The 18527-nt window shown below is 40.5% G+C and overlaps 1 protein-coding gene across 4 annotated transcripts in view; it reads left to right on the top strand.

Annotated features, from left to right (window-relative positions):
• The first annotated feature begins 1778 nt into the window (after positions 1–1778).
• The window catches only part of LOC132910670 (tyrosine-protein phosphatase 10D), a 51452-nt gene continuing 34703 nt past the window's right edge, over positions 1779–18527 (top strand). For all 4 annotated transcript variants that reach the window (XM_060966522.1, XM_060966541.1, XM_060966531.1 and 1 more), the window contains exon 1: positions 1779–3249. In XM_060966522.1, the coding sequence (XP_060822505.1) occupies positions 3151–3249 (99 nt within the window). In that variant the 5' untranslated portion in view covers positions 1779–3150. The remainder of the gene's footprint in view (positions 3250–18527) is intronic.

Here is an 18527-nt window from a genome sequence, read left to right on the forward strand (position 1 = left end):
ACGATGGCGGCGCGACGGTTCGTAGCAGCAGGGAATACAAAAGGTGGCGGTGGTGGGAGTACTAGGTTGGGGGCTCTAACTCGATGGTAGGGAAGGACGGAAAGCGGCGAATGGGTCGGGGGAGGGAGAGGGGAAACGTCGGTGGTGGTGGCGGCTGCGTCGGGTATCCGGCCGGGGCAGTAGTCGGCGGTGATTCGAACGATGGTGAGACGAACGAGCGAGAGCGAGGGGGAGAGAGAGAGAGCGAGAAAAACGGATGGAATGAAAAGGCAGTCAGGTTAGCCGTGCGACGGTGGGAGAGGCCAGGGACGAGGCAAGGCGAGCGATTTAGCTGCTGCTGGTTCGGCGAGCCCACGAGTTGGAGCGCCGTGAGAGTAGCCGAGGTCCTGTTGGCCGTGCCTGCAGCGGGAGAGGCGTCATGAAAGCGCGCCAGTCGACCGAGTGCACCTCAACTCGGACGAAATCGCGTATTCGTCGTCGTTGAAGCTACCTTGCCTCTCGATTTCTGCTTTCGTGGCGAGGATTCGACTCGTGGGCCTGCTGCTCCTGGCTGTCACGAGTCCCCTTCGCTCCGTACAGTCTCGTTTCACAGTGCGGAATCTCGTTTCGCTGGTTGCTAGTTCGTTTTCACGCAGCGAGAATCCGGGATACGGCGACGGATGCGCGTCGGTCGACGATGAAACGTATTCGATTTCGTTATTCCCGAGTCGTGTATACTGGTATCGCGGAGAATTTCACCGTTTAACAGTGTGTGGTGCGTGTTGTGCGCGACGGATTGATCACGTATGTTTTGGTCTACCTTTGACATCGACGGCCGTCGAGTCGTTGAAGCAGGACAACAGGTTCCTGTCCGACAAAGAAAAGAGCACGTACGTGCCATGGTTTTCGCGGTTTTCTCGTTTTCGTACGATATTCCTTGGATACCTATATCGAACGGTAGTTGTTATTGACATATCGATTTTGTTGGTACGGTGCGCTCGTGTTCTCTGACACGTCGTGAATCGAGTCGAATCGGAAAGAAATATGAAAACCCGTTTATATCAATCAGCAGACACGCCTATATCGGACGAAGGTATAAAACGTTCTTCGAGTTTCACATTTGATAACCACTCGACACCGTTCCCTAGCTGGCGTCTTTCACCTTGACGTTGAAACATTGAACGTACTGCCACGTTTCGGCTGATATTCTCATCATCGACCGGAATCCACAGTGACAACCGTGTGAAATTAACCAAACGATTTTGACGCACCACGTTCTTTCGTCGTTCCAACGATCGTATCTTCGATTACAGCAACATACGCGGAAACGTTACCTTTCGAATTTCGAAAAAGTTCCCATTTTTCGTCGTACGTCTCAACTCGATCAATCTCGTTTGGAAATACGATTCGACTGGAAATAGAAAAAGCGAGTGATAAGGAGAGAAACGAAGTCACGCTGGACTGGCTCGAAGATCCATTCAAATTCGTTCGGCGTTCTGTGACGTTCGTTATTTACATAATTGTACGACGTTAACGCAAGTTGTTTGATAGACGAGAAGGGAAACGCGATAGCACAAACGAGCTAAATAATTTTAGCCATTCGTATTTTCATATCGTTAGCATTTTCTTTTCACAAAGTGAAATTACCTCGTCGTACATTCCATTTACTTTTAAAAGAAAGTATTCGATAGAAGAAAGCGTAAAAATAAACATTCTGATTGAATAAAAATTCATAATCGAATAATACTTTTCGTCGTAAGAGAAAGAAAAGAAAACGGAGAAAGAGAGGAAGGAAAATATCGAAGGAAATTACAATTTGTTTCGAGCAACTAGATTGCTAGGGAATATCGAGACAATCTCGCGATTAATAACGACGTCACCTCAGATTTTGTAACGCTCGGTTCGTTACGTTGTCGTTGTCTCGGATGCAGAGGGTAGCATCCCTCCGGGTCGTTATTCCATTGCACGCGTTGAAGGGCTCGGAACTAGAAGCAATAGGAGCGCGGCGAGGAAGAAGAGGAGAAAGAAGAGGAGCAGGTGGAGGAGGAGGAGGAGGAGGAAGAGGAGGAGGAGCAGGAGAAGGAGGAAGAGAAGAAGAAGGATGAGGCGGAGTCTTATCTAGTTGGTACTGTTTCACGTTGCACGTTTCTCGAAGAGAAGAAACGATAATGCACGATCTCGTTATCGAACGTTACATGCCTGTTGTCGACCAAAGCATTTATCCGTGTGGTTGGTGCTAATTCGATCGGTCGTTTGATCGAAACGGCATGTCGTTGGTGCGATCGTGGTTCACCGATTTTCTATACTCGACGTTTCATTCTCTTGGATTTGTAAACAAATCAACGAATACAACTTGCCAAAGTAGGGAAGACAGAGACCTGGTTGCTGGTTGATCCAAAGTTATGTTCTATAGCGCGGAGAGACGAAGCAATCCGTTCGTAAGAGACAATCTCCTCGGACGTTGATTAGAAAAGATTCGGTTAACCGCGTAACGATCGTTGTAAAGCGAACGATAGAAAACGTATGGGAAGTAGCGGAGCCAAGAGGCAAGAGGCAAGAGGCAAGAGGCAAGAGGCAAGAGGCACGGATTCGTGACACACGGCGACACGTGGTTATCGTGTACCGTTTGCAACGTTCCTACGTAGAGCGTGTAGAGCGAGCTAGCCGGAACAACGACAGAGGGGCGAGGACAGAAGGAGTGGAGCGTTCCGGTTAGCCAAACTCGAGTCAGCTTGCCGATGGATATGGCAGCTGTCGTTCCCCTGGTTCTTTTTCCACGATTCCATCTCGCTCGACAAGCCTATCGTCGGCATCGTGCTACCCGCGAATCGAGCGAACAGGTATCGTCGCGAGGTGTTGTCCAGGCTGGGATACGCGATTCCTCGTGATAGCAGGTACGCGGCTTGCGAATCGCGGCAATCCACGGTGCGTCGTCGATCGATCGACGGACACCAGACGAGCGTTGCTCGCGCGCATTCTTAGTGACGGTCAAAGTGTTTGCCGACAGTGTGCGTGATATCGTGAGTTTCGGTGAATCGATCGTCGCGAGCAAGTAGGCCAGAGAAGAAGAGAAAGGGGGAGAATACCGTCGATCGAAAGAAGAAAGCTTCGAACTGCGAACAGAGGATCGAGAATCGCGCGTAACTCTGTATATCTTGATAACTGTGCTCTATGATTTCGTTAAGGATGAAGGACGTGGCCGTCGATTCTCCGCGACCGATTTCCAGGCTTCGCGGCAACCTTCTTCTGCTTCTGACGTTACTCGCAGAGGTGAGTAGGATGGGTAAAATTGGGGTTGGCCGATCGTACGAATCTAGGACGCGTCGTTCGAACGCCTTTCCGTCACAGAATCCGCGCGTACGGCACAGGTTCTGTACGTACACGAGATCAAAGTTCTTTGGAAGCGTAAACTTTTAGTCCGATTCCTTGACGAAGCAACTGCCTGCCGTGACTGTCGCAACCACGGAAACTCTACTTTTCCATCTTTTCCAATTTTCACGTTGCTATTCGTCGTACCGATCTGCGACGAATCGTTTTTGAGATTCTTTCTTTCCTCTTTGAAACTATATTCTATGAAATTATTCTTATTTTTCATCTAGAGTTTAAAGCTACCTTTGCAACGTATACATAGAAGCAGTATACGCGTAAGCACCATCGAAGTGATAATATCAGCGAAATTCTACGAGTCATCGATGGTAATAGGTTCTTCTTCCTGACCAGATAGAATGGCTAGATTCTGATGGAAATTTACGTATTACCAGTTATTCCATTACTTTGTTCGACTTGTTGTTTTCTTGTTGTTGTTTTCTTAAAGTATAAAAGTAAACGATCGATGAAAAATTGTGAAATTTATCTGAAAATTATTCGAATCTCTGTTATATTTATTATAAATTCTTCTTTTTTATTTCCTAATCATTGTACCGATTCGATCGTCGGTATCGAACTGTTAGTTTACTGTTATCTAATTTCCAATGAAGTAGGTCATAATCGTCTGCTAAATTTTCGTGCAGCATATGTAACAGTGTGGTAAAGTTAGCGTTATTCGAGCTATCCGAGTCAAGTAATTTTCCTTTATCTTTAAACTTTATTTTAAACTATTTAAATCTACGCAGTTTAAGAGTAGGTCGATTTTGGCTATAAAGAGCAAAGGGTGAAACTGCTTAACGTCGACGATCCCTCCTCGTCCAACGCAAACGAGTTTGTCTTGATAATATATATCATGAACATGATAATAAGAACAACAACGTCGACGATAATGGTAATAATAATAACAATAATAAATATTCTCGGCTGTTGTTATTATAATTCAGTAGCGCGTGCGTATTACTTAACTTCTCCAAGTGGTTTTCTCGTTTATTTCACTAGTTGTCTCGTATAACATCTTCTCGCTGTCTCGGATAAGCTAACCATAGCAGTTATCCGAATCGTTTTGTCGTTTTTCATATTTTTTTTTTATTTTAAGTTTGTTATATGTTTCGTTCGATCGTATCTATCCTCGTTGGATGTAAACCGCGCGTTATTTCCTCACGCCCTTTCGTTATTACATCGAAGTGTTTGCAATACGCAACGAATTTGATTATTCTGTGCGAACGTTGCAGACGTTGAATTTTAAGATGTCGAAGTTTAAGCGCATTCGTAGAAGGTTCGTCCGTGGCCAAGCGTTTCGATACTTTCGTCGGCTACCGTAGATGGACGCGCGCATCGCGTTTTCAGAAGAGAATAATGTTTTTGCTATCAAATAATTTCGACCAAATATTTTTCCACCGTTTTCCAGAACAAAATTAGCAGCGGATTTGTCGGTTGAAAAGTTGCCCAACTCGATAGTAGATTTCACGAGTTTCGCGATAGATGCGAATCGGATCTCGTCTCGAGCTGTGGTCAGCGAGATCGGTGAAGGGGAACGCACGGTCGGTATCTAGTCTTCTTTTGCTCGGCTGATTTGTGTCTCCGGGTTGCGAAACTCGGTTGACTTTCCCAACGTGAGAGAACGTCGCCTCGTATCCGGTGCGATGCCCACTGACCTTTGATTTTCAACGATCCGTTCGACCACGCGAACCTTGTTTATCCAAACGTTGATGTATGCGTTTCAACGTCTCGACACGCTGGATTTCCGCCGGTTTTGAAACGTTTCGTATCGCGGAAGTTGCGAATTGCGAAATTGCCACCGGAATAATTTTGCGTTTGCCGCGATTTTTAATTTTGCTTGGCGATTTTATTGAATGCTTCTTGTGCAAACTCGTGTGGCTCCCCATATCCAGGCATATTGCTTGCGACCGCTCGCTCGTATCAACGTAATTGCGATTCGTATCCGATCTTATCCGGTGGCATTCGATGTTTTAGAGTTTGATAAGGCTGCGGGTTTCGTTTATGGTTTGGCTAAGCGAGTTCCGCGAGTTGTTCGATTTAAAAAGATCGAGATAAGAATAGGAAAGCGCGTGGCTTTTGGAGGGCTTGTTACATGATTATTCTTCTTTTTCATTTATTTATAGTTGCGTCAATTAGTGGCTTTCGGTCATTAACGACACGAAAGAATGAAAACTTACGATTACATATTACCGTACAATTTAATTGCATTTTACGTAATTTACTAGTTTTTGTATTCGTTTAACTCGCTTTTTTTTGTATTAAATTGTTGTTTATAAGCAGAATATTCCTGTTTCGAAGGTAACGCACCGAAAGTAGCTTTTATTTCGTCTTACGATGAAATAGGTCGCTTTCAACTAATTTCTATTTTACTTGTCTGTTTTAAGCAAATAATAAATACCTTGGATTTTACATCTCGTGCTTTGAATATATCTCAGTTGTAAACGATATAACCGAATTATCTTAGAACGTAATATTTGTTTCAATATCGTATATGCGTATCGTTGTCACATCGAACAAACGAACAAACGAACAAACGAACAAATAATATTTGTTCTTAGAATCGTTTTAATTTTCATTATTTTTCCATTGTACGTGTCTGAATTTGCATGCACGACGCGATGCACGACGATAACGTACATATTCGTAAGACTGTAAAGAAATCGGTATTTCTGACGCAGTTCGTATAATAGTAATCGGAATTTACTCGAAGATATCAGGATATCAACGTCAGAAAACTTTTATTCAAGTGCCTTAAATATCTCGAGTGATCATTTTTATCGACTTACCCTCTACGTATACGTATCTCTTATTATCGATAATAGGGAAAATTTAGTCTAGAAGGGTAAATACGATGGTGAACGTGACGTGTTTCTCAAAGTCATGCGTTTCCAGATTTCGAGCTCATCCATGTCTTTTTAAACCGGACTCTACGTACGCTGTTATTTATCATCACGGCGTTATATCGTAGCTAAGGTTTAGAGCAACTCAAAGATTTATTTATAATACCGTGATATTCACGTGACGTTGAATACGAAGAACTCGGAAACGTTTGATAATAGCTGCGAATAATTCGATGACTACGATAGGCAGATGGAGGAAGGAAAACTTATTTCGACGAACGTTCGAAACGATGATCATCCACTTTTCCTGTAACTTGCAGTTTTAACGCGTTCTCGAATATTTTCAAACGTTGTAGAAATATCATGATAAACTGTTTGTTCGATTACGCTGCTCGGAAACAGACTTAAAGTTGTAAGATCAGGCAAACGCGCAGCCTATCGAATAACAGACCGATCCGACGTTTTCCGAGTTTCTAACATTTTGGTATCGAAGATCACGCGAATATCATCTTATTACGAACTTGTGCCAACCTCGGCTATACCTGTATAACCTAAGCACGATGATAAAAGTATACAGGCTCTCGTGCTTAAAGGCTTAAAAGAATCATCGTCGACCTTGAAATAACGAAAAATACGACTTTGAGGATAATTTCACGATTACTATCGTATTTGCGATGTTAATCGAACGCCATGTCAAATAACGCTCTTCCTCTGACATTTCTTCACGTGCTCGATAATGAGTCGGATATTTAAGGTACTCGAGCCGGCTAGGGGCCCCTGCGCGTGTCCAGGTGTCTGCATACATACATACATACGTACATGCATGCATACAAACATACTAAGGCATTAGCAGTATCTAGGGACCTATATATATATATGTTCGTTAAATTATTCTTAATACCTCGAGACATTGCAAGACATTAAAGAGTTGTTTGAAGTATATTTCTTGGAATTATTTTCTTGCGATTAGCAAATAATATATATATAGGAAAGTAGAAAAATGCAAAATAATATTGTGCAAACGCTTTTATTTACCGATTAACGAGTACCGTGAAAACGAACAAAGTACGTAGAATATCGTTGGAATAAATGAAAGTTCAAGCACGAAGGATTACTAGGTGTCTCACGGTTTATCGACTAAAGGAAAGTTTCTTCAGCGAAAGTACTGTTCTGCGAGACTCGTGGCGAATGAAATCGCCATTCGTTCGATCGGACAACGCCCATTTCGATTGTTTTTAAACACCAAGATATTGTTTATCGTTTTCGAATGTCGTTTCGTGTAGAAAATCGATGGTTGAGCGCCGAGCTGCTGGAAACTACTCTAGGTTATTCGCGTATGCTGGTGCACGGTAACTAGGCTAAGTGAAAGTGAATAAAGCAACGATCGGCATAAACGCGATGCAAAGCGAATACCCGGGGTGCGGACAGTGCGCGTCGAAGGGCAGAAAAAATAGTAGAATTTTCGTCGGTTTTACAGTATATCGAAACGTTAGAACGCTGTTACTATTGCGAGAGATAGAGGTAGATTCGTGATATTTAACGTAATAGAACTTTACCAAATTTATATGCTACACGACAAAGTCGATAGTCATTTTACCGTATAGTGTATTATTCGTTGAACGTTATCTTTACACCACTTTAACATTCTATTATAAACTATAGCAGGATGTACATTAGCAGTGAAAATGTGCGAGGTAAATGTGTCCTTTCAATTATTATACCTTTTATAATTACCTGCCAGATCAAAGAAAGGTTATCTTAGTGATTGTTAAATATTCGGACAATCGTAAATATTCGAAACGTAATCGACTTGATCGTGTATTTGGTCCGGCTTTCAGTTTGAAGATTTAAATATTTCGGCGAAATAATGGACGAAAAGTTACATCTCCGAACTACTTCCTCATCGTAACATCGTTCTTTGAACGTAAATTTTGTTCGTAGTCGTCATAAACGTTTATACTTTCTTTTAATTTTGTTTCGACGAATCAGGCGCATATTTTCGATTTGCTTGAAAATAAAGTTAAAAAATTTAATCATCCCCTTTTTACTTCTGTTGTACAAAGTGAATAGACTTCACGTTCTTTTACTTGCCATATTTAAGATAAATTTATTTAATTTATTAGTTATTATTACGTTTTTGCGCGTGTGAAATACCATCGATGTACTGCAATAACATAAATAACATAGATGAAAGATTTATAAGCTTTAATAGGAAAATGTAGATTTTGAACGAAGAAAACGATCCATGGTGGTCTGGAATGCAAGTAATAAAATAATAATTAACTCGAGACTATGCGATAAAACCGATAAAGCAAAGGCCATCTGTTTCAATTTATTGGAACGAGTTGGCCTTATGGACAAACGAGTAACTTCTTTCTGTTTTTCTCGTTCATACGTAATTAAATACGACTCTAACGATTTTCATATATAAATCGATCTTTAGATCGATCGCGATAATTAACGATCGGAAACGTTCATAACTGTGATACTTTCGAATCGTGTACGAAAATGTTATAAAATTGGAAAATTTCTAATATTTTGCGTCGATGGTATTTCGAAAGGACCGCTTTCGTTAATTTTCCATTGAATTCGTGAAATCGAATGGCAAAACGATATGGATCGAATGGAACGCAAATTGAAATGTTATTAAGCTTCGGTTAATTACGTACATGTTCTCTTATACGTATATAATGTTTATATAAAATAAAACGTCTATTATATAAACATAAATATGGACGTTGTATGATCGATATTAATATATTTTCTACTCTTTTAAACTTCAAAACTTGGCGATGAATCTCAACATCGAGAAATCTTTAAACAAGTAGATAAATTGAGAAACGAAAGGGAAGACCAAAGGGAAAGATCGTGATAAGCAATTTATTCGGTAGCGTAGTGACATTTTTCGATCGTCGATCGTTACGATATTATTTTTGTACTTTTATATACCTTATATACCTTTGGATCTAAAAAATTCCTTCGTCAAGCTAATTTGTCCTAAATCCTAATCACCGGTCGTAAATGAGCGACGTCGAAATAAAAAAATTAATAAAATCGTCGATTTTTACCTCATGCGTGCGCTTACAAATACTAGCGCGCGCTAAATACAATAAATCCAGAAAATGCATATTTACCGTTATTGAATCTGTTTTAAACAAACGCGAAGGATAATTTTCTTCGGCAAAAGGCAAGAAATACGCGTAGCGAAGAAGGATACGAGCTTTTCAGATTCTTTCGGCTAAATAAGGAAAGATTTATCGCATGGAAGTAGACGATCATGTGGAAGCAGAGGTGTATAATGGGATATCGTCTTGGCAGCGTTCTACACGAAGAAAGATCACGTTAGAAACGTATAATACCTCGCTGGACCATATATACATACTTTCTCTTGGAGTAACTTGCTGCATCTTAGAGCAGATGCTCGGAGAAGAACTACCTACAGGCTTCGAGCCGTGGATAAATGTTTTCTCTCGCCTTCTTTTCCTCGAAACGTCGCGTAGATCAAGATGTTGCGTCAGTTATTATTCGCATATTCGTTTCCTCTTCCACGGTGTCGTTTCGATATTTTTTCACGAACGGGGACAGGTTGGTCGATGCAAAAGCGATTCCGCTCATGTTCGCGAGCTAGCATGCGAATTGTTTGCGGTATTTTCGCTAGACGTGATGGGATTGAGAGAAAGCCGTGACATTATTGGCCCAGAATTCGGGGCTCATGACCGCGTGCTAATTTAAGTACTTGCTGCGAGGACCCTGTCCGTCCAATGGATGGCAAATAACTGTGACGTATCGAGTTGTCGGCTTCAAATTGTGCGCGTTGCGTTATATACGCTTACCGTTTGCTGCCCGTTGCTCGTTGCTCGCTGCTCGCTGCTTACTGCTTACGATGTGTTACGTCGCCGCGTGGACGTTTCGTTGGTTAATATACCGCGAAAGACTTCCGTCAGCACCGTGTTTCTCATCGATATCGACCCGTCATCGAGCTAACAATAAAATTGTGTCTTTGAAAACATCTTGAGAAAACTTTTCATTGATAATACGTGGCGTCACGATACTTTATTCCTACTGTTTTAGATCTACCAGGTTTCAACACCTACTTTCTCATCCAACGATGAATTTTTCGATAATGCGAACCCTTTGTCGCTCGCAGGTAGCTCGATCCTCGTTGAAGTAAAAACATGCTCGTTCCCTCGATGAATCGATCTGATTTATCGTAAACGTTGCTCGGGGGCGGAATGATGTCTTTTGCTGCTTGTGCATGATATTGTGACACGATACGAAGCTAGAATGCTTCGACAGATGAGTGACAGAGTACTTTGCAAGTCGGATGGAAATTTGTGAAACTATATGACAGTCTGTTTGTGACACGTAGTAGCAAGATAATTAGAAATAGACGTTTCTCAATTTAATGCGTTTATTAGCACTTTCGAGAAATTAGACGGCAATGTAAAATATCAAATAAACACTCGTTGGTAGAGATAGCGGTGGTGAAAAATAGGAAAAACTTTCAGAACGATATAACCTGAAAATAAGACTTGAAACAAAGTTATTTGAAAAGATATAAAAATTCCGTTAGTTTTCATGGTCATTGAGTAGACATGTATTTAGTTGGAAGAATAATCATCAAGATTAAAGTCGATACAAGACGAAACAATTATAGTCACGATCGTTTACGCTTTTACGATATTTATTTTACTTAATTTTGTTTTTCGATTCGCTTCCACGAGGCTTTTATACGGTTATGCGTATAAAAGCAATCAGTTGCGCTCTCATAATTTTCTAATGGTCAGAGACATTGTCTCTGAAGTAAATGAGAAGAATAACGACGCGAAAATTAGAAAGATAAACAAATAGATAAACGAAATATGTAGGTTATGCTTTGACGTAAAAATCGATTCTAATTTTCTTTGATAATTTGCGGAATATTATTATTTTTATAGGTTGTTATTTCACAGATATTGGCAGTTGAATCGTTATTTCGCTATTTTATCGTCGTTGTTTGCGCTTATTACCAAACTGCAAATTCTTACGAAAAACGTTCTGTTTGTAAAGGGAAAATAAAATATAATAAAATCGAACGTACAATGTGCGATAAACGAACGAAGCACGCGTGTCGAATTATTCGGTGAACGTTTGATAGGGAAACGGTTAATGCTTTAAAAGAGTGGTACAACGAGTGCTCTGATTTAGCCTGGCACGTTATCGGCTCGGAATTGTAACGATATCGAGATGGCCGTATTACGAGTAATGAGCGTGCACGTGACAAGCAATCAGTTTGCATTTAGTACGACGACAACGCGTGTACGCTGTGCTCTTTATTCGTTGGTTCGCGTGTCGTGTAAAAGTTTTGCAACCTGGCAGTTGGATAGCGATGCAGAAATTCACGCGTATGCGCGCTCGACGTTCGTCGTTCATCGTGCAACGTTAAATACGCATTGTTTTCCCATGTTATTCGATCGATACGTTACTGCATCCGAACGAATAAAAATTACATTTTTACGAAATTGTATATTAAATTCTTCTTAACTGTACGTGCGTATAAGATATTAAAAGAACAAAAAGAACAGAAGCGTTTAGAAGCGATATTTTAAACATTTATCGTATCGTAAGTAGGACGATTTTTCATGGAATTTTTTATATTCGTATTCTCTCTCTCTCTTTGATTACTACGGAAAGGCAGAGATTTAAATCGTCGTATCTGTCGTTTAGAAATCTTAGGAAATTATCGAAAGAAAAAGGAAGGGCAAGTTTTTCGTTATCGTTTTACATTATACTTACTCGCAATTATCGTGTTTACAATATCGGCAATAATATCCGAAATATCCGTTTCCTTTTCTCAGTATGACCTTATATCGTTAATCGTTATTACTTTATTGTCATTATTATCATCATTATTATCGTCGTTATTACTGTACCTAGGTAGGATTTTGTTGGCGATTATAGGAGGAGGACGTTGTAATTCAGCAAAATTGTTCACTCTTCTTCGAAACGTAAGAATCGATCGTTGGTACAAAGATATCGTGATAAAGCAACTGAGGAAATATGCTGGCCGTAAGTCGAGCTCGGCCAAGCACCGGAACTTGGGTCGGGCAGCATAGCGGCGCTCGAAAACGCGTGCAAGGGCAAGTGCAGAGGCAAGTGCAGAGGCTGCGTGCGGTTGCCTGTGATCGCTCGTCGCTCTGCTACGTGTGTCTTGCATCCGGATGCGAGCTCGGAGTACATCCTGGTCTAGCCAGAGAGGATGCGGCCGCGTGCACAACGAAAATAGAGCAGACGGGAGAAATAAACGAGCAAACTACTCGACGCACCGCGTCGTACCGGGACCTCGCGCGTATCGCGTTGTCACGAGATCGAGCTACTTACGTGCCACGCGAATAACTTTCGAGGAAAAGAAACGCGCGATCTCGAAAGAAACTCGAACGGCGCGAAGCAAAATTTTAATCGCAAATTGTACGCGTTTCCTTCGATGCGAATCGAGTTTTCTCCGTGTAGGTGTCGTGTGTGAGATTCGAGTACCAGCGAAATAAAAAGCGATTCTTTAGCGACGGAGAATATCAATTTCAATGTAAATTTCAACGAATACGGTGAAAAACGTTATATTTAGTATTTTATATTTGTTTTATAAGATAGAGCTACGATTAAGTAAATTCCAACTATTGGCCCGTTCCGTACGTAATACGGTCCAGATATCGATCGATATCGAATTGGTTTTCACGTACTGGATAATAACGACCACATCTTTTTTTATCTTTTTACCTCGAGTTCCCCATTTGAATTTCATGAAATTTCGACGCTAACAATTTTCGTTGTTTCGAACTCGACACACCGGATAACCCAAGAGTAGTTTATCGTACAAATAAATTTCAAGTAATTTTTTGTCATTTATTCTCGCTGTGATTCTGTAAAGCAAATGGTAAACCGTGAAAGTGCATACCGTACGAGTGACAAACGTTGTTCGATAATTGGATGGTAAAATTAACGATTAACCGCGTTCTTTGTTCCGTCTATGCTTGTGCCACTTACATCGTCGTTCACGAGTCGATCGGGACGTCTGCTAGTTTCGTATGGAACGTAGTAACGGATCTAGATGGTGAAAGGAAAGATTTATCGATCGAGATTATTTCGCGATAACGATCCAAAATACGTGCTAAAGATATCGAAGAGTCAAAATAACGAACAACGAATTCAGGCCTCTATGTTGACGAAGCGCGCGGTGAAAGTACGCGCACACACGGGCGAATATTTGCGCACGTTTCGTTCGTTCTTCGATCCAAGTACCACGACTAAGGAAACTTTTAACCGATTAGTTACGAAATTCAGAGGAATTTCCCAAAATTTGAATCTCGTGGAATCATTTATTACGGACGATAATAATGACGTCGAAGCAATGGAAAATCAGTTTTACCGCTTGTATGTTTCTCATCGTACTCTATCTTTTGAAACGTCTACAAAGCTAATAATTTCGAGCGAAACGTTTTAAAGAGTACGTAAAATTCCTATCCGAGATATTTTTTGGTTAATGATTCCACGTCGAATAATTTAAACGATATAAATCGAGTTTAAGCAACTGAAATAATTTAAACAGAATCGATGAAACGTTTATTGGATTAGGAAAATTAGAAATCCAGCGCTGAATGAGACGCATCCTAGTCGTTCCAAGTGGATGATAAAAGAGTCGTTTAAACGTGGATACATAACGCAGGCGTGAGAAAAAAGAACGATTAAAAGATCTCTGGTTCGGACCACCAGTCGGCTACTTTTCTTTTACACCCTGTGACATCAGAGTTCCGGGATCCTTTTGACGCACGTGGTGCATCATTTGCATTTTTATCGCTCGTCGTTTGATATCTACTTTTGCGCGCGGAATACCCGCACGAGTGAAAAAAATTGGACGATTTTCCACGCGTGGGAATATTCTGCAATGGGAATTTCTAATTGCAGATTTTTAAGAAGCGGTCGTCGATCTGAACGATAACGCGGAACATGTTTGCGTTGAAACGAGACAATATCGAAATCGAAAAATGGAGAAGCTACGCGAGTAGACAAATGCAATGGAAAGCTTTGTAGAGATATTCGATTCGATTTCATTGGAGCGTATGCGATATCGAGCGCGAAAAGAAAACTCGACGGGTACGAAGCTAACATTTTTCGATAGAAAAAGCCGATGGATCTTAATTTAGATAGCATGTATTCCATCTATGTATTCGAAATTCAAATTTTACTTGTAGCGTTTCGTCGGCGTAATTTTTCATTTTGAAAAGCGCAAACTTTTTCGGTGATCGAGATAGGCGGTTGCATCCTGTTCCTGGAACTGGACGTTCGAAACGGTTTACCAATGCAACGTGCATCGCAATCGAACTTTGGTCGAACATCGGTCCTTTACTGTTTGGCCATTCGTTCGACGGTGTCGTGGATCGTGCGATAGAAACTTTAATATTTCATTGGTATTTCAATCTAATACGCGTCGGTCTATCGACGCGTTGACTTTCGTGTCTCTGCTTTAATCGGATATAAATCACCTTTCGATCACGGAGACGCGGAAAAACTGACGGAGATATCAGCTTCGTAAATGTTCTAACGAATGTAACGTAACTAAAGTGAAGAAGAATCTTTTTTCTACTCTATCGTAATTTAATGCCTACGTTTCTCTCTACGTACGATGCATTCGCACTCGTACGATCGGTACTCTCGCCAGTCCAGAAAGGTTAAGACGTTGTTCGACGTTTCTGGTCGTCTGCGCGCGTTCCTTTGTTACGAACAGCTTGCTCGGTTCTCAAGGGGACTGCCTTTCACTAATCTGCATCTGACGTGTCGGCAGACGATTTTTGTTTTTAAAGCCACGACGTTTGACGTCAAACGTCAAGCGTAAAATTGTCAAACGGAAAAGGGTAAATTTCAACGCACCGCGTACGATCTCTGGTCGCGTACGACAGAAAAATGGCGTTTCGATGTTTGGTGTTTGCGTGGATTAAAAGCGTTTTATGACTGGTCGAAGAACCGTTCTCCGCCGCCTCCGCTCTTTCGAGATATGTGTGCGTGTGTGTCTGCAAAGTTCCGTTACGCTGCGCATAATTACGCGAGTCCAACTCAGACATCTAGAAACGCGTTTTGCGTGGGTACAATAGCTAGAAACATCGAGCTAACTATGTAGCCAGCGATATCGAATCTAACGACGTCTATCGGAAGAGACGCGAGGGAACGCGGGTACCTTGCACGGCGATCTCTTGAAACCGATACTTGCACGTTCAGGTGAAAATCGTATTGGCGTTTCTTATTTGACGCGTGTACGACGGGAGACGGAGAAAAGTTTGCAGCAAAGGCTGAAACTTTGCATGGAAACTTTTGAAAGAAGATAGCCGAACGTTAAGGTGAAAATTGCATGGATATTTTTACGTGTGTGCGAAAGGAAAATGCGAGATACGAAATATGGATACATACGTTGCACGAAAACCTTTTATAAAAGATACTGGAACGTTGAAGCGAAAATTTCGCTCGTATTATTTGTTTAGCGCGTACTTGCGAAAGAGAGAAAAAGGGTAAAAAATTTGCGAGAAATACGAATGCTTTATACGTTTATACCTTGAAAAAGAGGAGAAACGAAAACAAAGGGAACAGAACGAAATTGATGAAAAATAGAAATAATAGGAGTGAGAAAATCCTAAAACGCGTATATTTTACACGGGTAGCGTTCACAGAAAACGTCCTTAAACGTTGATATTCAAATTTCCTGGCTATCGAATAAAAGAAAATACGAACGTTGATCCGAAATCGACGAAGATACTCGCTTCCAAAAGAGCTTGCAGAAATGGAAGAGAAACGAATAATGGTGCAGATTTGTTGGATAGAACTGTATTCGAGGCGACTATTACGACTATTACGTAGAAACGCAAATTTATACGTTTAGCGAGGTGAACGAAGAAATGGAAATCCTAAATAATTCACTCGTTTTACCGACCTTTTGTTCGTTTTTCCAATCGGTTGTGAAAGAGGTACGAAGAGAGATTAATTTATTGTAAAATCGAACAACAACTTCCGCTTATCGTATGTATTCGATGTTTTAACCACAGAGTCGACTAGCAACCATAAAATGTGATAACCTAAGCGAAGGTGCGAGAAAAAAGTTGGGAAGGGACGGTCATCCGTAAACGAGCAAATTTCACGCGATCTTTTGCAAATAGCACTTTGGTCGAACGTAATTATCGTTCGCGTATAAGTTGGATTTCCCAAGAACGTAGATACGTCTGTCGTTGGCGCTGTTTCCGGGAGGTAGAGCGCATCCAGGATCTTTCATCGATGACTTATATTCTTATAAATACTTATAAATACTCTCGTATTTTCTCGCATCTAATATTATCGAATGGACAAATTAAAAAGTATCCATCCAGTAATACGAATAGAAAATAATTTAGTTACAAGAGACTTTATATTTTACAAGTTACATTACGAACAATGGGTTCCAGTCTAGATTTAATATTATTTTCTCTTAGACACGTACGTTTTCGATAAATACACGCAGATAGAACAGACGATGGAATATGCAGTGAATTTTTCAATTTTCACGCTTGGTCCTTTCTAATATAACGATACTAATAATAACGATACTTAATTACTTATTTCCTACTCTACCATACATGCTTTAAACATCCTTTGAGTCTAATAATAATAATAATAACAATTTTTCGTTGTTTCCACTTGCTCTTCTCTTTAAAAAAAAATTTCGATATATGTAAGTTGTTTCGAAACCACAATTACATATCAAAAATATGATGTTGCTGCAACTACGAATATCTTACGATCTTAGGATCTTACGAATAACCGAAATATCTTTGTTTGGAAATCAATTAACCAACTACTGTGAAAAATTTTCGCAGTTGGTGCGCTTGGAGAGTTGCATGCTCGTAGGGGCGATTACGTAAATCTTTAATTACGCATAGCCAAAAGTTACAGGAGCGCGCGCGCGCACGCACATACCGTCATCGGTCAAAGTGGAACGCGCGGTGTACCAAACGCGTTTGGAAACCGTTTGCTTCTTGCATCGCGTTGCTCCTTTTCCGATTAATTATGTCACGGTTTCGTCACGGTTTCTATTTTTCGCTCAAGTAAATCGCTTTCGTCTCACGAATCGACGTGAATTTTCCTGCTTTTTCTTTTCTCTTTTGTAACGTAATTGCTCACTGTACAGCGATGTGTAAATAATTTCTAACGATAATAATTCGATATTCGGTTAAACGAGAAAATTTTGAACTAATAACGCTTGGTAGGAAGAAAATAGCGATACCGTGTGTATGAAACATTTATGACGATCGATCGCCGTTTTTGAATTTCCGTTCTTTTATTCAAACGTATATAAATAAGATCGTTCGATTGCTCCTTTTTTCTCCATATATCAACGTTTCTAGTTAATTTATTAAAACGTTAAATTATTTTTTATTTCGATAAGACGATCGGACTTTGCAAACTATGTATTTTCTATATATTTTTCATCGAGTTTTAAAGGAAATTCTCTATTTTTTCCGTGTTAATCAACGCCTACTTAACGAAATATCTAAATCTTGCCTGACCTTCCTCTTCCAGGGCTCGCAAATGGCTTGCGAACTTTCGTTCGAAACGCTGTTACTGGCATACACCCCACCGTTCCGATAAATATCCACACGCTTTGATATATCGCGGCACGAAACGTAAACTCTGCCACCGTACATAATAATTAATTAATTATCAATGGCTGGAATAAAGCGATTGGTGGAACGAAAAGATGATAAATTCAAAGAAATAATAAACCAAATAAAATAAATCCATGTAACGTCTATTTCAAATACCACGTAGCTACTATTTCTTACAGCGCTTAAGGAAAAATCTTCTTTACCGATGATTTGAAAATTACACGATCTCGAGATAAAGAGTTTCCCACGCAACAAGGTACCGAGGCATCGTGATTTTATTATCTCATATTATCTCATAGCTTGCAAAATAATGGCCGTTTAAAATGGCTGCAGATCCTTCTTATTCGTAATTTCGTTATTAAATTAATAGATTGCGAACGGAGCAGGTATCGTACCGAGCTGTATAATTAAAAACTAGAAATCGATTCGCATAGTAATAATAATACAGTAATACGGTAATAATAACTCAAAGGATAGGCAAATTGTCAGTTGCCTAAAATTTAAAGCTTCGACCCTGTTCGAAAAATAACAGACGACGTGGAAAAAGCGATTTGGAACGTGACTAATAAACTCGAATAAATGGAGATTTCCCGCAGTTTTAGTTCGATCGTTTCTCTTTTGTTCTTTCTTTTTTTCCTGTTTCCTTTTTTGCAGAATTCATCGATTGCGTAAAACGTCGTATTAC

This window comes from Bombus pascuorum, chromosome 1 (assembly GCF_905332965.1).
Source record: "Bombus pascuorum chromosome 1, iyBomPasc1.1, whole genome shotgun sequence".
In the NCBI taxonomy this organism is placed as follows: Eukaryota; Metazoa; Arthropoda; class Insecta; order Hymenoptera; family Apidae; genus Bombus; species Bombus pascuorum.